General features: G+C 52.9%; 1 protein-coding gene across 2 annotated transcripts; it reads left to right on the forward strand.

The window, feature by feature from the left end:
• The first annotated feature begins 277 nt into the window (after positions 1-277).
• LOC119110702 (uncharacterized) lies at positions 278-20,051 on the forward strand. Of its 2 annotated transcripts, XM_037234605.1 has the most exons (7): positions 278-310; positions 8,348-8,574; positions 10,547-10,735; positions 13,220-13,430; positions 17,031-17,094; positions 17,330-17,415; positions 18,744-20,051. In XM_037234605.1, the coding sequence occupies exons 1-6, from the start codon at positions 296-298 to the stop codon at positions 17,365-17,367; spliced, it is 744 nt and encodes a 247-aa protein (XP_037090500.1). In that variant the 5' UTR covers positions 278-295; the 3' UTR covers positions 17,368-17,415; positions 18,744-20,051. The 2 variants fall into 2 exon arrangements, with proteins under 2 accessions (XP_037090500.1, XP_037090498.1); XM_037234603.1 differs by lacking the exon at positions 17,330-17,415.
• Positions 20,052-22,399: the final 2,348 nt, after the last annotated feature.

The raw sequence follows: 22,399 nt of genomic DNA on the forward strand, positions 1-22,399 counted from the left end.
GTTGCCCCTCCCCACGTCGTGCTCGCCTGGCACCGCCACTGGCCACTTTCCAGGGACTTTCCAGCGGCGGCGTGGCCGCTGTCGCCGATCATTGATCGCCCCGCGCTGACTCACGCGCTTCGGGACTTTCCATGTGCAACCCACACCAGTAGCTGCACATAACTGCTCGCTCCCCATAGATCGGCGCCGGCGCGCTGCCGGCCGTCGCCGCCGACGCGTCGCCGCCGGGTCAGTCGGCGCGTGAGCAGGGCCGGTCGGTGGGGCGGCCGGCCCGCGACACCGACGCCTGCCGGCAATGGCCGCCGCCCACGTGAGTTGTCCGGCATTAGCCATTCGCGACGGGCGTGCGGGCAGGCGCGCCTCTGCCGCCTCGGGACGAGGTGGGCGGCCGGGAGACGGCGGGTGTGTGTAGGGTAAGGGGGGGGGGGGGGGTGCTGCCATATCAGCGACGGGCGTGCGGGCGGGCTTGCCTCTGCCGCCCCGGGACACAGTGGGCGGCCGGGAGACGGCGGGTGTGTGTGGGGTAGGGGGGGGGGGGGGAGCTGCCATATCAGTGAGTCTCCAGCTGGGGTAGAGTCCCGTCGCCAGCGAGATGTCGGGACCGCGTCAGGCGGCAGTTGGTCAGACCTCGCTCGGGTCGCTCGGGTCGCAGGTCGGCCGACCGGTACCCATATCGCGGCGATGTTGCTGGTTATCCTCGCCGAAGGCTGTGTGGCAGATGGTTTCACCGCGGCGCGCCGCGCAGCCGCCACGTTTGCGGCCACACGGCCGCGCCTCATGAGCCGCCATGACGTCACGGTATCGGTTACAGATCAAAGCGCGGTGCTGGAGCCGTCCGGCCTTCCTGGCTGCCTGGCCGCTGGTTCTTGTACTAAAGGATTCCACGTGGCCCTCCCGAGAAAAGTACTGAAACGCCTGTTCGGACAGGGAAGTTATTCGAGGATCATTTTTTAGAAGGCCACCGACTGGGCCAGGGAGTCCTCAGGCCAAGGTGTCAAAGAGCGGCGGGGCGCCTCGTTCCCGACAAGGACGGCTCTATTTGGGCTTCCTGGTTATCGTGGCTTCATCGTCGACGAGAAGGAGGTAGTTCATCGAGTCACGCAGCGTTACTTTTTCCTTGGCGTCAATTTTATCCGATGGTTTCAATAGCATCCTCTCTGGAAGATATGTGTTATCATGCGCGGGAAATGCGTCCTGGCCTCCTGCTTTCGACCGATTCATCTGCCCGCCATCAGCCATCTCCTTACGATACCACGCTGAGCGAGAAACGCCGGCTTCGACACGAGCCGTATGTTAAAGCAATGCGCGATAATCATAACTACTTGCAGTATGCCAGCTGAGGGCAGACAGGCACTATCAGCTTCACAGTGAGAGAGGCCTCACTTCATTTTCAACACTTCCTGAGATAATCAGGGCATAATGCAAGGGTCAAGCTAGGTCTACAGACGTGCAGGTTTCTTATGCATGCGTGCTGGGCTGTCGCTTCGGGTTTTCTACAGAAGTTTCCTTCCTCTCCAGCGACCTTTGCGGACCGTCCCAGATCTTCCCCTCTTCGTCCACGAAAAGCTAGGTGCAGGCATTACATCACCGCGTGCAAGTTTGGTTAGAGGTCTTCGTGGGCCAGATAAACCCGCGGGTCTTTAAGCCGAACCGATGAATCTGCCAATCGGATAAAAAATTGAGAAATATCAGGGTACTGGTGTGAGCATGGCTACAATTCTGACAGCACACGGAGATAGCTCGGGCACCAGTTCACAACAGAGGGGAGAAACGGCTCTTGTAGGGAGTCCTCTACACAGGTAGTGGAAGGGACGGATATGGAATTCTTCCTCGCAGGGGACCATGATGGCAGCAACCTAAGGCGCAGAGAAACGTACATTGGTAGAAGTGTTTAAGTCGTTCTGAATGAGTTGCATTTAAAAGGTGCTCTTTGGACTTCAGATGTTCTTTTTGGCCGTAAATTCACTGATTTAAAAATGTTTCGTTGACGGGCTCAACCACTTCCACGTATAGAAGGGCAAGGAGCACTCCTTTTTGAACGGTCGTTTGTATACCAACACTCCCGCCAGAGCTGCACCTTACGGTAACGAAGGGCGTGTCGTGGGGTCATCACTAGAAACCGGAACAGTCATTCTGACAGCCACCTTCCTTCTGTTCGGAAATTAATTATAATTGCCAACAGCCATAACAATTTTTCAATGATAAATCCTACTCGAAGGCTGTTAACTACTGTGCGTTTGTCTCGCAAGTAGCACGTAATAACCACTTACGATAACGTGATAGCTTACTGTGAGTCATGTAAAAGTAATGAAGTCAGTTCTGGTGCTTTTTACAAAGGACTTTGATAGCCACTGGCTTTCACTGCCTCCTCGGTTTCACAGGCTTTCGCAACGACTCGGATGACACGTAATTCCACGGATAGGCTGCAGACAATTTGATTTGGATAACGTATGGAGCGGATCGTTTTTTTTTTCATTTGGTTCGATTTGGTTTGATTCGTTTGGCTCGGCTCGGTTCGGTTCGTTCAGTTTGGGTCCGGTTGGATCGGTTGGGATAGGATCGGATCTAATCAGATCGGGTCGGGTGGGATCAGATTGGATAGGATCGGGTCGTATGGAATTGGATCGGATCGGATAAGATCGGATCGGATCGGATTGGACCGGACTGGGCCCGACCGGACCAAACTAAACCTGTCTGACCGGACCGGACCAAACCGGACCGGATCGGACAGGACCGGATCGCATTGGATCAGATTGGATCGGATCGGATTGGATCGGGTCGGGTCGGGTGGGATCGGATGTGTTCGGTTCGGTTTAGTTTGGTTCGGTCAGGATCTGATCGTGTTTGCTGGGATCGCATCGGATCGGATCTGATCAGATTGGATCGGATCGAATCGGGTCGGTTGCTGGGATCGCATCGGATCGGTTCGGATCAGATTGGATCGGATCGAATCGGGTCGGTTGCTGGGGTCGCATCGGATCGGATCGGATCAGATTGGATCGGATCGAATCGGGTCGGGTCGGGTCGGGTCGGGTCATGGCAATTGCCACGACTGAGTCTACCCGTCCCGATGCGACCCTAGCGTGGTCTCGGTGACGGGTGTCCACCACCCCACGGCCCGCGCCTCTCCAGCAGCTGTGACGGCGGCGCGGCCGTGGCCTCTCGCCTGCATACAGAGGTCACGCTCCCCCTCCCCCCGCACCAACCGTGCTCGTGAGAGGTAGAGGCACACCCTGCTGTCTACGGTGCGACGCAGAACCGTTGCCATCGTTGTGAGACAAAGAGGCCCGCAATGTGGGTTGGCGATATAACACGGCATGCATTTTCATGCGGTTGGCTATTGATGCTCTGGCTGCCGATAAGAACGTATTGTTTTCATGGGATATGTCCTTATATGTCCTTATGGCTTATGTCCAGTGTTACGTCAGAGGACCAGAACGATTTGTGGTGCAACCAGCTAATACAGCCTGCAATCTTGAAATATACACCAAACTCTAACCGTACTGCCGGAGAAGAATATTTTATCGCAGTAGCAGTGCTGCTTTAGCAGTTTTAGCAGCTAGCAGCTTTAGCAGTATTGAGAAAACCAAACATAGCGTTGGGTATGGCGATTTTTCTGCAAGTACATTTTGTTCGCGCTGAAAATCACGTATTTTGTTATGGCATGAAATCATTTCGCTTCATCATATTTCTAACGATGTCCACGCCTTAAACGCCCCCCCCCCCCCCCCCTCCCAATTAAGCCGTTAGTGAAATCCCCTCCCCCCCCCTCCGTTTCCGGTGTGAGTTACACCAGCCCTACGGCCTCTGTTTTTAATAACGTGAATGACGCTCAAACTATGCCTGTTGTATTCCACGGGTTGCATCCGACTGAATTCAACAGCCGTCTGGCTCTTTACTCGCGGTGCCGTGACTCGTCGCTAAGACGACGCATCACCGCCGCCCCGCCCAGCTCGAACAGCTGCGGCTGCCCAGCTCGAACAGCTGCGGCCGGTGCTGGAGGCGTCAGCCGTGTTCTGCAGCCGTTTTGCAGCTGTTCTGCAGCAAGCTCTCAGCAGCTCGCCGGCGCCCGCAGCAGAGTGTTGCCGACGCTCCTTGGAGCCCCTGACATTGAGCCTCCCGAGGTCTCCACCTCCCGCTGCGACCCTCCGAGCGGCAGCCTTGGGCCGACGTGTCAGCTATAGTGCTTGGGCTGGCAGCTGGGTTGTAACGAGACGTCGGATGGGTTTGCCGCGTCCCACGCAGTGTGTACAAGTCACCTTAGCAAAACGTGCTATGGAGGCCGAAAAACTGTCACTAAAGTCCTGAAAGGAGATCGAAATCAGCAGATAAACTAATCCATCCAATGAAAGCGAGACCGAAACTTGAGAAAAGGCTTGGTGCCCTAAATCGTTCGAACCGGCTGTCATTTTCCGTAAAAATGTAATGCGTTTTGACACACTGGTCTCAAACAACCCCATTTCTTACTGTTTTGTCGCATCGCAATTAGGTGAGACTGGCTTGAAAGCATCACTGGCACTCCAATACCGGCCAACTATCAGGATCTGACAAAAATGACATCATTGCCTAACAGAATACGTTTCATCAGACAAGTCCACTTCGTAACTCGTATAGCAACCGCGATAGCGCACAGTTGTGTCATTACCAGCCTTCACAGTGTTGTGTGTCTGCGGCAGCGATCTGCTTCTCGACCCAGTGGCTCATTGGAAGCACGAAAACTGTACTAATGCTCCTCCATTTGCATCAAAAGATAATGCCCAGGAATATTAGATCAGCCCGACTGTCGGCAGATCATACGAACAGTCGGCCATGTGGGCGGCCCGTTTACCATGCGGATTCCATCCAATTCAATTAAAGCTAATGTGATCGTTTTGGGCACGTGCCCTGCGCCCAGCAGCTCCTCGCTGACACTAGTTCCTTTCACTGGCACGACGGATGCGTTGTGCTTTGACGGCGGTCATGACCATGCATTTGTATGCAACTGGTGGAGCCCCTCGTAAACTTGTGTACTGGACGGCGTAGCTTGACTGAAGCTTGGATACATGCATTGCATGCATCGCTGTAGCTGCACCGCCACAGCTTCATTGGTGCTTTCTTCTGTCAGCAACTCATCTTCGAGGACAGTAAGCCCACAAAGATGATCTACGGGTCTGTTTCGGCATGGGAGTGCACGAGTGCCTGTTAATGTATCCGAAGCACGCTTTCGACGGAGGCTGACGCGAACACGGCTTCAGGAACGATGAGTCCCTTGCACGCAAGAGCCCAGGCTTTGAGTCTGCTATGCTGCACCATGGCGTCAAAGGATGCCCAGCCCTCCTGCAATATTGCAGGGTCTCTTCAGGGCCCTAAACGTCTACATTTTAGACAGCAGCTCGTTCCGACCGGCACCGGTCGTGTCCGCGTCACATTTGCAACGCCACGCCGTGCTGGCCGTCGCCAGCGGCCGGGCCACGTCACCTGCTGCGCCAGCGGCGCCACTGCGCCACGATTGGGGCGGCGCGCTCTTATCGATCATCCCACCGCCGCCCGGGAGGGCTGAGCGTGATAAATTGTGGACACACTCGAGTGGGCGTCCGTAAATAGGCTCATATGCCACAGCGGCCCGCGGTCGCCCGCGCTCCAAGGCCGCCTGAACTTCACTGGAGCTCGAGACGACGTGCGCCACCACGTCTATGACCGGCGCGGCGCGCGCACCTGGCGCGAGGCTGCTGAGAGGCACCCGGAGGAGTGGGCCCGTCCCTTCCGCAGCCTTTGGTGCAGGCGTGCTGTCTTGGCAACGGACCGAGTAGCCGCGGAGTAGGGTGTCGTTCCAAGTTTACTTACACGCCCGTGCTGTTTGCCCCTCCGCCCCGTCTTTCCAGAGAAATGTTTACGATTATGCATAGTGTACAATGCCAGGAGGCCTTGGGCAATTGGTCGTAAAACATCGGGTGACAAAAGCCAAAGCTCGGCGTGGGCGCAGGACCATTGCGGTTGTGAATAAGCTGTAACAATTTACGCCTTACAGTTTAAGTCGGCCTCCATTACCTTCATGCGCGTGCTCGAAGCATTTGGGAAGAATAATGCACTTTAAAATATAGAGGGATGGGGCCGGATTCCGATTATGTTAGAATCTGTACTGTTCTAGGATTTCTACTGATTTGGCGAGAGAACGGTAAGTTTTTTGTTTTGTTTTTTTGCTTTCGTATGATTCAGCAGCATCAGAGTGTAGCAATGCCCGTAGCCCTTAATTATACTTCAAGGGCATCCCAATGCTGCCATAAAACTAGAGGCATGACGAGGGCTGATCGCTTGTCTTGGACATGAGAAGGCCCGGGGCTCCTGTGCTCCGAAGTGTGGTACAGTTCCCTGCCGAGTCGTCCAAGTTAGGCTCATGACGGGAGGCAGAAACAGTAGTCATGCCTAAGGATTGTGTGAATTGAGCGTTCTTGATGCAGGCATTTTACCTCCGCATCATTTCGCTGAAAGTCGCTTTTTCACAGACGAGTGCTTCTCACAAAATGCACGCCAAGTTGAGCTGAATGGCTTGGGACTACCGATAATTTTTTGATGGAAGCCGCCATGCTTCAGGTTTGCAGACATTTTCAATTGCAATTCATCCTTGCATAATCGGAGTACATTTAATGTTCAGCTTCCACCTTCACTGATAGATAGTCATAGCATATTTCCCATTGGGTCACAAGACAAGATTATGACGGCTTATTTCACCAATGTGACGAGCCAAGAGAGGCACGTCACAGAAAAAAAAACAAAATGCTAAAACGGTATGCAAACATCTAATTCATTAATTTGCGGGCGTACGCCCCTTTCTCTCTTTCTGTCCGTCCGTTTATCTGTAGTGCTTTAGCAAGATGCACAAAACAAACGGCAGCACGGATTGGCGTGAAATGACACATACCACGAGTTCTACGCGACGATCCACGCCATAGATTCCCGCCCGTGCAATACCAGTGTCGTTAACAGCGCATGCGGGCAGGAGGCCTGAACAGGGGACGTTTTTCATGTTCATTTTCCAGCGAGCAAGCGGGAAGCTCTTGAAGAATCCAAACATTTGCATTTCAGTGACCATCAGAATAGAAGCCGCGCTGAAAAGTTCCGCATCCTTTTCTTTCCATTCCGTTTTAATAAAAGCATGCCGAAGACGTAATTGCAGCGACGATGTATTCAGCGTCATTAAAGGACTGTTCCATGGGCTTATGCACAACATTTTAAATATCATCACGTGTTGTCTACGACGGGTGTAGCAATGCAAGAGCAGAACATACCATGCACGCGTGCAAAGCCAGCCTTTCGCTGCGCAGCTGTCCACGCCATGGTACTAGCTGTGCGCACTCTACCGGCTGCCTTGGAGGCACCCACATCGTGCCCGCCTCTGCCCAGCCCTGCAGGTGCAGCTGTCGCCGTTTTTGCTGTCACGTGACCAGGTTATGCCCATGTAGCGTCGCCCGGGACCGCGCCCGGCGGATGGACAGGACCCGGAACTGACGCGGATCTGCAGTGGCAGTTACGAACCATCTCTCAGTCGGGGGTATGTGCGGCTCCCGGCCGGCACCATGGCTCCTGGGCGCTGCTCTGACCACTGCAGTCGCTAGGGCTCCATAACTTTGGAGTTGAGCGACAGCGTGCGACGCGCAACCCATTAAAAGGCAGCGGCTTAGTAACAGAGCAGGGGGCGAACAAGCTTCTCTGACGTGAGGTTTCACTTGGCTGGAGTGGTTTAAACGATTGACGGCGGGCACCGCGTGGAATCGAGCCCCGTGAGACCATACCACCATAAGATGAATGTTGAACTTTCATGGAAAGTAGGTGGGCTGTGGCATCTCTCCCTCGCATATCGCCCTCTCCCCTCTAATTACCTCCGTCAAGAATCGCAAGCCCGATTGACCGTAACTCTATGTCAGCCTATAAATGGGTTATGGGCCATCTATACTGACATGCAAATATAGGTTCTGTCGCATTACTCTCGACTGCATATAAAATCTGACGCGTATCTCCGACACGCTCGGCACGCCTGATCGCTGAGCTTTGTATCTTGTCGCCAGATGGCAGGTTTGATGCGCTCTCGTGCCGCCAGCGCCAGCCTGAGACGCTCCTGGCTCCGCTGCTGCCCACACTGGGCGGCGCTGTCTGAGCTGTTTAGTAAGGCGGCGGGCGTACTCCGGCCGCCGCCCGGATGTGTGCCGCCACCGGGAGATCCGTGTCCTACACGATGGCCCGTTGTTCGCACGTCGCGGCATGGCGTCGCTGGGATGCCGCTCTTCACCGCGCTTGACCCGGCCAGTTTGTGTTACTAATGGCGTGCGAAACATGACGCGCAGTACGCAAACTGGTCTGTTCTTTCTTTCAGTCGTGCGCCTCATTTATTGGCGTTTCCGGCCGCCAACCGTCCCTGAAGTCCACGAAGACGCAATATGATCAAGTGGAGGATCGCGCAGCGCTGATAGGCCTACAGGCACTGACCTTGAATCTCGCGTCAGCCAATAGGAGCTCAGACATGGCGGGACCCAAAAAGAAATGCCCTAAGCCACTGCGAATCTCGACCAGGAAAACCCCCGAAAGACACGTCTCCATCAGGTATGTTCGGACGGCTGTTTGCTAGTGGTCGATATACAACACAAACATGAGGTAAAACAAGTATCACAATGCTCTCGAAGCTGACCCAGGGGATGAGTGTAACCACCACCGAGGTCAGTGAGATCCGGACCCCAGTCGCCAGTAACTTTTGTGTAGATTCAACGAGCTGTTGTGCTCTGACCGTATAAAATGACACCTAAACAAACATGAAACCCAGTGACATTTGAGGGATGGTTAGATGCGTACTTCATCGGGTGGCACAACGGATCCAGAACGCCTCTTGTGGAGGGTGTGTGTGTGTGTGAAAAAGCGGGCTTCTTGCTGTTAGAAAAATCTCGTCGGATTTCGCTTTTTACATTAAGCAGTGTTCGAAAACAAACTCATATTCATGAAAGCCCCTTAGATGCTATTCAGCCTGCAGAAATGTGTCGTGTTATACTTTCTTGACTTTGACCATCTTGGTCGGGATTGCGATTGCTATTGATTACAGTCGACTGACTGTTTAGATTCCCGTTTGAATGCACTCTTGGCTGGAGTTAGCTTCATTCATCATTCACCTATGACCGAACGATAAATGGCCATGAACTTCAAATTTCTACATCTCACTATGTCGTTTCGGGTCTTTCTGCTTGTTCTGCGCAGATGTGAATCCTTTCATTCAGAGTACCGCAATCGCCTCATCACTTCTAGCTGTCGCCGAAAGTCGGATCTCGAAATCCTTGGTGAAATGGTAGGTCAACCCGAATATTTTTCGCCTGTCTTGCCGAAGACAAGTTGATGTGGCCCTGATGTGACGTGCGCCAGCTCGATTGACACGAGCGGTATATCGCAGCCCTCTGCCGATGACTGCTCGTGGCGGCGGGGTCGGTTCGGGGCCCCGGTTGACGCGAGCGGTATATCGCAGCCCTCTGCCGATGACTGCTCGCGGCGGCGGGGTCGGCTCGGGGCCCGGTTGACACGAGCGGTATATCGCAGCCCCCTGCCGATGACTGCCCGCGGCGGCGGGGTCGGTTCGGGGGCCCGGTTGACACGAGCGGTATATCGCAGCCCTCTGCCGATGACTGCTCGTGGCGGCGGGGTCGGCTCGGGGCCCGGTTGACACGAGCGGTATATCGCAGCCCTCTGCCGATGACTGCTCGCGGCGGCGGGGTCGGTTCGGGGCCCGGTTGACACGAGCGGTATATCGCAGCCCTCTGCCGATGACTGCCCGCAGCGGCGGGGCCGGTTCGGGGGCCCGGTTGACACGAGCGGTATATCGCAGCCCTCTGCCGATGACTGCCCGCAGCGGCGGGGCCTGCTCGGGGCCCGGTTGACACGAGCGGTATATCGCAGCCCTCTGCCGATGACTGCTCGCAGCGGCGGGGCCGGCTCGGGGCCCGGTTGACACGAGCGGTATATCGCAGCCCCCTGCCGATGACTGCTCGCAGCGGCGGGGCCGGCTCGGGGCCCGGTTGACACGAGCGGTATATCGCAGCCCTCTGCCGATGACTGCTCGCAGCGGCGGGGCCGTCTCTGGGCCCGGTTGACACGAGCGGTATATCGCAGCCCCCTGCCGATGACTGCTCGCAGCGGCGGGGCCGGCTCGGGGCCCGGTTGACACGAGCGGTATATCGCAGTCCCCTGCCGATGACTGCTCGTGGCGGCGGGGCCGTCTCTGGGCCCAGTTGACACGAGCGGTATATCGCAGCCCTCTGCCGATGACCGCTCGCAGCGGCGGGGCCGGCTCGGGGCCCGGTTGACACGAGCGGTATATCGCAGCCCCCTGCCGATGACTGCTCGCAGCGGCGGGGCCGTCTCTGGGCCCAGTTGACACGAGCGGTATATCGCAGCCCTCTGCCGATGACTGCTCGCAGCGGCGGGGCCGTCTCGGGGCCCAGTTGACACGAGCGGTATATCGCAGCCCTCTGCCGATGACTGCTCGTGGCGGCGGGGTCGGTTCGGGGCCCCGGTTGACACGAGCGGTATATCGCAGCCCTCTGTCGATGACTGCTCGTGGCGGCGGGGCCGGTTCGGGGCCCCGGTTCGGTGCCTCGCCGTGCCGCAGCGACTCATCCGGCTTCCAGAGCCTTCCCAGCCCCTCCAGCGCCAGCCCCGACGGCAGCCGCTGCAGCGACGGTGAGCGACTCTTCACCAACCGCAGCAACATGCAGATCAAGAGCAGGTGAGTGACCGGCATGATGGTGCTGCAGTAGTCGAAGCATGCGTTCCCAGGGTGCATTGGGATAAAGCAACAATTGGTTTGGAAAACCACGAAACAAAAACTAGCTGCAAAGTCCTAAAATGTTTTGAAATGTTCGGAATGTGGTTTGAATCACTTAAAATAATTTGTTTCCCAAATATTTTACTCCGGGATTTCTTGCCTCGTTTGACGCCTTCAAACTGCGTGGGAGTTGATACCCACCCCCATATTCAGATCTGATGAGCTTGTCGGACTAATTGCTAGTTAAAACATCACACATTACTCCTGGGCCGCAGGACGCCATTGCAGATCAGCTTGTATAATTGTTTACGGTTCAGTTAATTCAGTCCCCAAACCAGTTCAATTCAGTCCATTCTTACTCCGAAAAAGGCACCACTTAAGTGCACATTGATCCAAAGTCGTCACAATGATGCCGGTGAATGGAACAAAAATAAATTAATGAAGGTACATCATGCATCCCACTCGTGTATCCATCCCCGCACACAGAACCTCTACCCTCTGATGCCATGTGATATGTGAGGATTGGGCGGCCTTGTCTTCCATCACGTCTGCACGGTTCTGATTGCTTTGAAATTATTTGTTTGATACCAGTACCGCATGCTTACCATTCTCAATCACTCGTGTTTATTCGCTTGGCGTGGTACTAGATCACGTGGTCAAGCACTACTTTAAAGTCAAAGCAAAGCATGCTACGGGTGTTAGGTGTCAATTTATGTCAGCAGCTCATAAATCACCTCCATCGTGTAATGGCCAGTGTGCAACCACCAAGATGTGCATCAAATGTGCGTGCGACAGGATGGGCTCTGAATCCATATCCCTCCCACAAGCGAGCTGCGTTCCATGCGAGTTACCAGCGGTGCACACCCCACATCACTTTGCACAATCGTGCAGTAATTTCAACGCACATTTTGATTTGAAACATGCTGGTTGTATTCTTGAAATAAGTTTTCTTGCCTCGTTTCAAATTTAGAAGCATCGAAATATAGCCGCTTGAATTAAAAATAGATTTCTAAGCAACGCCGCTGATTCCAATCTGATTTTGCCTGCCGCCATTTCTAGTTCAGAAATATTCGTATCAGGCGAAGGTGAATCGCATGGACTTCACGTCACGTCATCCTGCTGCGTAGGACAAAACCATGCGTGTGTCATTGCGAAGCCCGGCACGCGGGATTTTGTCTTCGCAAGAAAAAGCGTCAACTGATACGTGTACGTGCCATCATAAGACCGAGTTCTGTTAACGGCAAGGCTTCTGGCTCGGTAAGGGGGTTCTGAAGGCACCGCTTGAAACTTGTCTCATCGTAACAATTTGTCTATAAAATAAGCCACCCGACAGTTTCGTTAATGACAAAGCTACCTTTATTATGAGGTACATTTTTTAATTGTTTGATGCCACATCCCGAGCTATTTTTGGTTCGGCGACATGGAGAGGCGCAGACACACGCACCGTAGACTATATACGATAAAGGCCTCATTGTTCGAAGCCCTAGCGGAACAGTCTTGACCTCGCGCCTACTGTCAGGATCCTGCCATAGCACAAAGTGGGGCTGTACACAAGACATGCACACAGTGGGCCTATATGTACACATTAGGCCTATTCCCACTTCCCGAGCCCGGTGATCAGGGGACTGCTCCGGTGACCCAGTCAGGCTGTGCGCTCGACACTGTTTTGTCACCGAACCGACGGGTCTGTTTGAAGGCAGACCGCGCCCGTGAATCCCTCTTCGTGGGTGTTGGCCGCCACTGCGTTAATCCCGCGGCGGAGCGATCTCCATTTGATCTCCATTCTCCATTCTCATCTCCATTCGCGGCCGCCTCCTGGGCGGGAGCCAAAGACCTGCCGAAGCCAGGCTTGAACTAAAGACTTCCCGGCGACACTGGCACGCGGACTAATCAATTGCACTGCCAAAGTGGTCGGGCCAGGGTCCTTTCTAAGCATTATTTGCTGCAGTGCCCTCGATGTTGTCACCCCAGCACATTAACTTCAGTTCAACAGGCATTTTGTCAAAGTATTTTGGTGTCACACGTAGCGCCAGGACGCAGGAGCTCCGTTCAAATACATTCGGCTCGACCCGTTCCACAACGCTTCAGCTATGTAGTAGTCGAAGACTATAGTTGGACTGTTCAACCATGTAGCTCGCTCTACGGCGAACTCCAGTGGTGTGTTGGGTGGTGCCCCGAGGCCGGGGTTACCCCATAAGATGCAAACCTTTGAAAAGTCTCCATAGCTCGGTTACCTTTCAAATTGTCATGGTTTTTCACAAGTGCAATATGATGGAAAACGTCCATTTAATCCAGAAATTCTGCAATAAAGCTGAGGACATTGTCCTCAGATCTTCTAAGCAGGCAAAGAATATCGCGGATTTGCTGCTACCATCGCTTCCGCCGCGTGGAAGGTTCCGCCATAACTTGACATGCGGCTGAGACGGTTGACACTGTCGTTGACAGTGAGAGCGCCGAGTCCGTGAGCACGCGCGCCAGCACCTGCAGCCGCGGGGTGCGCCAGGCCGGGCTGCAGTCGCGTCAGAGCACGTCGCAGCCGCGCCACGGCACGCCGCTGTCGCGCCAGGACAGCCACGGCGACACCGGAAGGACGCTGCAGGAGCTGGCTACTGTCTTCGACGTGCAGAACGTGCTGAAGAAGGGAGAGTCGATTGAGGTGAGGGCTTTGGCTCACATGACTATGTGGCTACGAAACAGCACGTTCTGGGATGTTCTTTACCACTGCAGGACATACGTTTTTTTCTGACCTTGGCCGGACGAGGGAGGCTTGCATGGCCGCGTGCCTTTTCGAGGACTGACATTCAGGGGCCAGGTGGAGTGCGACGTCGGATGGCTCGCGCAACAGTGCAAGACGCTGAGCATCATGTATATCCGTGGAGCTGGAATGTGTACAGTCGAGCCAGATCAACAGGGTACCATTTGTTGTTCAGGTCTCTTTGTTACCGTCATAACTGCATGTCCAATGGCAGCGGGAAAAGGTGTATCGTAGGACGCTCCAGGAAAACGGACGACTTTAAAATTTCAGAGATATAATTTCATTGCATCATAGCTGATATATCTATGTAGAGAGCATCCGATGATATTTTGCATTTTCTCGCTGAACTCTCCATGTCCCCCTTACCTTGGGCATGCAGTACGTGCTCCATGTGACCCGCTCACTTAAGATACGGTCCCGCCCGATCCTGCCCTGCTAAAAAATGGCGGCAACTCCGTAGCACGGCTGACCCCGCTTGTGCAAGCCCGGAGGGGCCGCGGCCCTTTGGCTTGTTTCCGTGGACCTACTTTGCTAGTCGGGTCTCCGAGGCTGCTCTCATGAGGAAGCACACATGACACGTTCTTTAAACTTTGAGTCTGGACGACCGCCTTTGTTTCGAAGCACCATTTCACTGCATATTTCTCGCCGACTGTGGACGGCAACATGGCCTGTTGAGAACTATGTAGGCGTTAAACAAAATAGCATTGCGACAGCTTTCAGAAAAGTCACGTAAATTAGCGGGCAAAGAATTATCCACTGATAGTACCTCATCATTCGATGTAGCATGTAGCATTTTAAACTATGCCATATCGGTTAAGCCCACTGAACATAGGCATAGTCTGAACATACCTTAAACATGTTTGGCTCTTTTTCTTCCGGGCATGCACTTGTCACGCTGGCTAAAAAATATCCCTTTTTTAATCTTTTAAACTTTGTAGCATTTGAACATGATCTGCAGTGGAAAGGAAAAGAGAGACACTGAACAACCACGGAAACTGAATGGATAAGATACTTTGTTTGCGCCGCCATAACCCAGCACGGGTAGTAACACAAGTGAGAAACCCGCTGCAATGTTTGCCGAGCAAGGTGATGACAGGTGTGAAAGGGCCATGCTATCATCGTAAAACTGGTCTTATGAGGCCAGACAGTTCTAAGAACTCATGATACGAAATGGGATCCGCCGATGGATTGGAAACTCCATCCTGCACTGCACTTTATCACGCAATGGTTCAATGGTAAAACGTTCGGAAGCTATTTTCAAATCGGATTGCCTGAAGTTTGGCTAGCTCTTGGTCTGGCAGCGACTGCCAATTCGACTCGAGCGACGTTGCCTTGTTGGCTTTTTAGAACTACGTTTTCAGGTGACCTGGTCCAAAGTGTTGAGAGACAGAAATACATTGGATGGATATTAGTCACACTGAACAGGATTGGGTTTTCGTGGCTAGATCTCCGCCGGCTTTGGCCACCGGTTGTCGAATTCGAACTACTTGCATAACGAGCGACTTTTGCTACATCCTGGTCGATGGTCAGGGCACCTGTGGGTATTGAAATATCAACAAAGTGTAATGACATGCAAACAGCACAACCTTAAATTCACCCACAGAGAACAGCTGGTTTCATACTTGTAAGTGCTATGATTGCCGAACACCGCCATAAATCGTAAAAGCGCGCGAACGGGCAGAGTGATGGTTGGTGCTGTGGCGCGCGTGACCGGCTGCACTCACCGGGCTCACAAGCCCCTCTGGCTGTCAGCTTCCAATCAAAAATGTGCCCACACTGATCACAACGGGAAGGTCGTTGCATCATCCAGCAAACGGGCGGGAGCCATCAAACTGCAGCCTGGCTCGAAGCGGACCGACGAAGCGCAGACGGGCTAGCGCCTGTTGGGCCGCCTCGCGTGCCTCAGGGGCGGCTCCGACGGCGCGAGCGGCGCGCCGTGTTCGGGGCGGGGTGACGGCTGGCGCGCCGCTCCATCTTCCTCTCCGCACCTCCACCGGCTCATTTGAGGGCTACGCCTGCGGCCTCGGATGTTATCGCCGTCCGCGCCCCGGCCCCATGATGGATGCCTCGTTGGCGCCGCCGTCGCTCCCCGCCCCGCGCCGACGTGTGCGTGAACGGGGCCCACTTGCCTCGTGCTGCATCGGTGCCCACACACGGCACTCTGGGAGACGTGCACAGGGTGGAGGGGAGGGGGACAGGCGTTGACGGAGAGTAGGCTCGCCGCGTCCACATATTCTGTAACGTTACCCCTTTTTATGTGCCTGATGCAGTGCATGTGATATCGTTGTATTACACTAACTTTTGAATGGAATGGCTGTATTTTTGCTAAATCAGGGCTATTACAGCCCATGGATAGGATGCGATTAGTTCAAATCGGGGTGAATCCATTTGTGGTCAATACACGGATCTATTTGTGTAGGAGTGAGACCATGGCCCACCCAGCACACTCTACTTGAAAGTCCCCCATCAAGTGCCCTAAGTCGCACTCATGACCTCCCTGGGGTCTTCCATGCACCTTGGTGGTGATGGCGGTCCCATTATTTCGGAGGGTTGGGCCCCTGAGATAATCGGACTGGTATCTTAGAGCATCAGCTGGCCTTCCAGAGCACATGTTGATTCCCAAACAGGGGCGCAGCCAGGATTTTTTGTTCAAGGGAGGGGGGGGGGGACGAAGCTCGGTGACTATGCAGGAGGCCAATTTTTATCTTTTCGTTGGAAGCCATCTGAAATTTTAAAAAATAACTGAAGTTTTCTTAAATAATAAAATTTCTTTAAAAATTCTTAAAAATAGCTGAATAAAAAAATAACTGAAGCCCTGCGGTGGGGTGGCCCCAGCTTTCTCTCCCCGTGGTTGCTTCCTTTCCTCTAAGCGATGCACCCTCGTGATGAGCGGCAATTAATCCTACAATACTGCCTTTAGGTAATTGAGTGCGAGAAAAGTTTTGGCCTTGCCGTTTCTACGGTGCGTTCCCGCGCCTTTTTGAACTGGCCGAGATTCAAGGACATCTCTGAAATAGTCTCAGTCGAAATGCAGTTGCAAGTTGCAACAGTTAAATGTCTTTGAATCGTAATAGAACTATGTCCAAATCTTACCAGCACTGCTTGAATTTCTGGAATGAAATTGTTGCCCCGTGCGTGACTGGTATGTGGTTGCTTTGGGAAATTGCAATGATTTTGACAATGGAGTTGAGGCTATACCAGACATCATATAATGTTACATTTAATAATATGCCGCGCTGTCTCTGATGTAAACATCTCCATCGTCTAAAACTCGACTACTAACGTAACGGGTCAACACCTGATGCAGGGGAGTAAAATCCCTTAAATACTCTATTGGTTGGGGAAGCGGCGCCTCTCCGTTAAACTGTGCAGTGCGCGCTGACAAGTGCCGCCAGGCTTTACGCGGCGTCCGCCGCAGTCTACCCGCCGGCCCGCGCGCGCCGGGACCCAGCTCGGGCCCACAGTGAGACGCGCGCGTGCTGACCGCTGTTTTGTCGCCAGGGCGTGTTGCGGTTCGACCGGCGCAGTCACCAGGACCCCTACATCAGCGCCCCCGTCAACCTCGGTACGTCAGAGGCAGCCGGCTGCGCACAGTATGACATAGAGCAATCACGTGTGCCTTGCTGCGCCCCGGGAGCGCGTGTGCTAGGTGCCGCGGTTGTTTGTGCAGCGTCGGCTTCGGCCTTCGAGGCGCGCTCCACACCGCGCCATCTCCGTGACATCCGGGCGTTTGCGGTGGTTCTTTTGCGAGTGCTTGCCCTCTGAAGTCCATCGCTGAATGACTGCGGCCTGCTGTGCAGGCAGGGCGGACGGCCACCTCAAGTGGAGGCCCCAGTAGGAGACGCTCCAAGAGGTGGCCACATTCTCCTGCCGGCCACGCGGAAAGGTGTGCCTATGTGTATGGCTTGGTGCCGTTTGGTATCGGGATAGCTTCCGTTTTGACCTGTTCTTCGTTACGGCCATCGTTGTCGGTGATTGTCGTGATACAAGATGCGCCCGCGGTCGTGAAGTCAGCATTTTTTCCTCTCGCCCTGATTGGGGGCTTTCCACAATACGGGCTGATAGGAATCGATGTGACACCCACTACCGCTTTCAGCAGATCTCGCGGTTGGTAATTGGCTTTACGTTTCTTGATCAATAAATGACCCCACTACGCCAGATGAAAGGTCAAATTTCCCAAAAGTATAAATTTTTCAGCTTTACATGTTCATATGTACGAGACCATTTCTCCCAGCGACACACGTCCTAAACGGACGTGCTTCTTGCTTAATGCTGAGTACAGCAGTATGTAGTTTTGACATGCTTTGACCGTATTTTTATGATGCATGGTTCCGCTAATGTAAAAATGTTGGCCGGCCGCTCGCTTTACGCGGCATCGTCGGTGGCCGCCTCCCGCCCGCGCAGGCCGCAGGTCGCCGTGCAGTGTTCCTCAAAAACTGCCGCAGCTCCGAAATCAGAAAGGCCAGGGGCACGTTGCCTGAGCCAAAACACGTGTGTTGGAGGCCTTATAGGCCACTAAAAGTGTGGCGCAATTGCACGAAATACCGAAGAGTTACCCTCAGAAAGCCTCTGACAGAGAGAGGGGGAGGGTTATATCGACCCCATGTCAAGGCACGCAGTTTAGTTGAACAGTGACGCCTCGGTGCGCTATCATCGCATTCCCGATCACGGCAACTGGCACACACAATGGAACTGTTAGCGTTTGGGATCGATGATTCGTACAGTCATGACGAAGTCATTATATTTATCTGATGAAATCTTGAATAAACGATGGCCGAGAGCCGCCGTATCATCGTCATTGTTGGCTGCAGGATGACGTGAGCGGCTCAGCGGCGTATCCAGCACCTCGGAAAGCAGGGATACAGGAGACCCTGTTCGCAACTTTGAGTCGTCTTTTACTTTGGTCTTGGTTGTGCACACAGTGCGTTTTGTTCATGACCCTGAAATTGACCTATCATGACATAGCATTGTAAGAGACATAGTCGAAATCCTTAAAATCCCAAAGGCGTGGCTTTTGTTTATGCGTCTGGCAAGACAATATTCGTTCGTGATGGCGTGGTTTTCGCGATAGAGAAGCGAAGCGTTTACAGAGATTTGTTCTTCGGGTTATTGATAGATGACTGAATCGTAAATATGCAAGCAACTGTAATCCAGGTCGCTCGTGTACTTCCTCAGGTAGTCACCGTTCAGCTAACAAAACTCGATGCGTTTCAGGACAGCTTCTTCAGCTAAACACCACGGCAAGACTAACATCTGCATCAACGGTACCTGAATAGGCGACAAGAGAAGAAGTGCCACCCCGGACGACCTGCGTGTGGTGCGAAGCGAGCCCGGACGACGCGCGGGTGGCGCGGAGCGGGCCCGGACGACGTGCGGGGCGCGTCGAGCGGGCCCAGACAACGTGCGGGGGGAGGGGCGGGGGGCGCGGAGCGGGCCCAGACGACGTGCGGGTGGCCCCGAGCGGGGTTGCGCGGAGGGCACGAAGCGTGCCCGGACGACGTGTGGGAGGCGCGGAGCGGACCCGGACGACGTACGGCGGGCGCTGAACGGGCCTGGACGACGTACCTGTGGCACGGAGCGGAATTGCTAACAACCAGCCGTGCCAGGCCAGGTGGAACCATCTTACGCCATCATGATAATAGCCATTCTCACACTAGCAATTATTGGACTTATGCCTAATTCGATCCCGCCGCATTTCACTGGCACCTTATTCTGAAATGCACGGAGGCTGGTATACACAGGAGCTCGTCGTTTTTGTCAGACCCATCAAAATAGCCGGTAAAATTTACTCTGGATGCATTTTTGTTTCGTTATGTTGTACCAATTTGCCATTTTGCGTATGTGGATATGGTCCCGTGGAAGCAAATCATGAAGTACCGTAAACGTGAAATAACGACTAGACACGTGGTGATCAAGCAAAAACGCCCCCAGAATGAAATGTTCTGACTGTTTCGATACCTTTGACGACGAGCCATGGTCCTGCACTTGTTGATCTGAATTTCGAGCATTCTAGATTTGGTACCAACTAGATCACCGCCCAAAAATATTAGCGTGAAAAAGGCTAATGTAATCGTGTGACGTTCCTGGGATTCATGACGTCACTGAGAGCGTGAGCCCAACTAGAAGACGCTTGGACGGCAGTCTTGACAGTCTGGAGGCCATTGTGCCAATATTCACGAGATGTGCGTGTGTTACCGTTGAGCTGTGTATTAACGTAGAAATTTTTAAGGACAGTGTTGACGCTATAAAACCTAACCAAGCATGACCAAATAACAATGGCACCCCGCCAGGACGTTGCTTCTGTAGTTTTAGCCTTCACAAATATGCTGGGGAGCTTCATCGTGTTTTGCCTTTTATCTTCGGTTTGAATTCACAGTGTGGCCAAATTGTGACCAGCTTGCGAGTGATGTACTTTGTCCGTGACCGCTTGAAATGCCCTGGTGGTGTGTGGTTCTGCGAGACTTGGTTTAGATCTATGGAACTTTTGATGCTTGTCGTTGACGATACATTTGGCTAAGCAATGTGATTATCTTTTGATAGATTGATTTTGATACTTAAGAACACGGGTCGAGCAAATTATCTCATGTGGAACCTTGCACAACGCCTGAGACCAGCAGGCACCACCACCATCAGCTACGTGCCGTAGCACCGTGAGTTTCTGTCATTCTCCCTGCATACAGTGATGCACGGAACAAAAACCCGTGACAGTGCAAGGAAAAGCGAACATCCGTAATGCAAGCATAATGCCAGCAACGGGGAACTTAACATTTTGGGGACATCAAATACGCGTAACAGTTATCAGCCGCCCACGGGAACAGGTGAAGGATGTGCCCCCACGATCTTTGCCGGCTTACAAACATGGATATAAAGTGTCGCACCCTTCATACCCTTCACGTTGAACATTGATGTATTATGCGTTCGCCTCTGTCATCTGTGCCTCAGTACAGCTGAGCGTGCCATCGACATTTTGAAACGGCACATGTTTCAACAACAAAAGCCTCACGTTCAGGGCTGCGACCCAGGGGCGCCGTGATCCCGGCACCCAACCCCGTTACTCAGGTAGCTCACCTATAGGCTCTTGGGACTTTGGGTTGGGGTATCAGTGCTTTAATGAGGCAAGTGTGAAGCAGTTGCTTTGATGCTCTGAAGACCTGACAGAGGTTTCCAAAAGTACATAATAGCTGGCAGCCACATCACCGTAGATTCGTCGATATATGATCCCTAAATACCAATGATAAAAAGTTCATGCAACTTTGTTATTTGCACACAGTGCTAATACTGATGCCACAAGCTTTGTTGCTTCGGAATATTGCAGAAATTTCAACCTTTTACCTGCCCATCGCCTGTTTCCAATGCGTTGTGCTTGCACGGACGACTGCCGCATTGCTTTCCCTTCTTTTACCGTTGTGGTTTCATATTGGTATTGAAATTGATGATGTAAAACACTAAACAAAAGTGAACTCTATCCAGGCGAGGGTGTGGGGGGAAAATCACCGAAGTAGGATCGCCGCAACCCCCACCCATTCCCCCGCCCCTATCCTGGTTGTGCGTCGGCCCATGTTTTGAAAGCCTTTTCATATTTTGAACCAATTATTGGTGAAGTAGATCAATTAAATCGCAGAGGTCAACTGCATGTGAAATCCGCTCCCTCCTACCAGATATTCCTGCGCCAGTCTGTCACAAAACTGCTCACGGGTGGCATATCAGTCGTTATACTCTATGTGGTTGAACAACCTTATTCCATAATCTATCGCGCTGTTTAGACCCACTCAACGCACTTTATCATGAACTGAGATATTTTATCCATTCTTTCTGAACCCCCCACTACTGATAACAGCAGTGTCAAATTTTCGACGAACCAAATAATAATCTCAGAGAGCATCTCACATCTCGGCCTCAAATTTAAGCCTCCAAACGGCAAAATTCATCCGTGAAATTTGATATCACAGGGAATCGAGGCTAAACTGGCATACAAACTAAATGAAACATACTGTATGCAAAGGTCGTAACGTCACGTAAGTCTGGGTATATGCCTTGTTCACAACTTACTCCAAGTGCACAAATGGTGCCTGAAAAATACGGACTTTGAGGGAGCTGGCTCCGCATCCTTACCAAACAATTGCAAGTTAAAGAGACATGCCTAATTCTACAGTATCTGCTCGCCGGAATCACTTCTGTTGCAGTCTCAGACGCTGCCTATCGCGGTCAGCATGCTGATCAACTCAAGAATCGCACAACTATACGCTCAACAATGGGAATTCGCCTATATCAAACGAAACTATGCTTCACGACTTATATCATATGTGACAGCATGTTGCAGAGGCCTACTTAAAACGTATGCATGGAGTGGTGGTGAATACGCCAACCTGTTTTTTTTATATGCACACAACATGTTAGGAAGTAAACTTCTACCATAATCTATGACGTTTTTGATCATAATCGGAAGGCCAACTGGGTCAACCCTGGGTCAACCAGTCCTGGGTCAACCCTCCGTTGCCAACTCCTGAGTCCGCCCATGGCCTCAATGCTCCTAAGCGCTATGGATCATGATGGGACGTTCAGAGGTCTTCTTGCTTGTTTATTGACCATTGTTATATGCATCTTTGTCGTCGCACATGGAGCTCTGAAAGCCGTTAAGTGCTCTCCCAGCATCTAAAGAACCCGTACATCTGTATATAACGCGAACACTAAATCTGCGGGGAGGTTTGGTGACAACCGCTCTTTTGCAAGCGCATAATGCATCCTCACTGCATCCTCCCTGTTTTAATCTCTCACATATCCCACACCCGAACTCTAGACCGACGTACAAATGAGAAACCGGAATTCGAAACACAGAGCTGCCATCTATCGTGCTGAGTGCGACACAGAGC

Source organism: Pollicipes pollicipes, unplaced genomic scaffold (genome assembly GCF_011947565.3).
Source record: "Pollicipes pollicipes isolate AB1234 unplaced genomic scaffold, Ppol_2.1 Scaffold_7231;HRSCAF=8579_pilon_pilon_pilon, whole genome shotgun sequence".
Taxonomy (NCBI): domain Eukaryota; kingdom Metazoa; phylum Arthropoda; class Thecostraca; order Pollicipedomorpha; family Pollicipedidae; genus Pollicipes; species Pollicipes pollicipes.

Bases quoted from the DNA above. Each gene is read 5' to 3' on its own strand.
- LOC119110702 (XM_037234603.1), top strand. The intron at 8,575-10,546 runs GTATGTTCGGAC...GGTATATCGCAG, and splicing joins GAAAGACACGTCTCCATCAG to CCCTCTGTCGATGACTGCTC. The intron at 10,736-13,219 runs GTGAGTGACCGG...TGTCGTTGACAG, and splicing joins AACATGCAGATCAAGAGCAG to TGAGAGCGCCGAGTCCGTGA.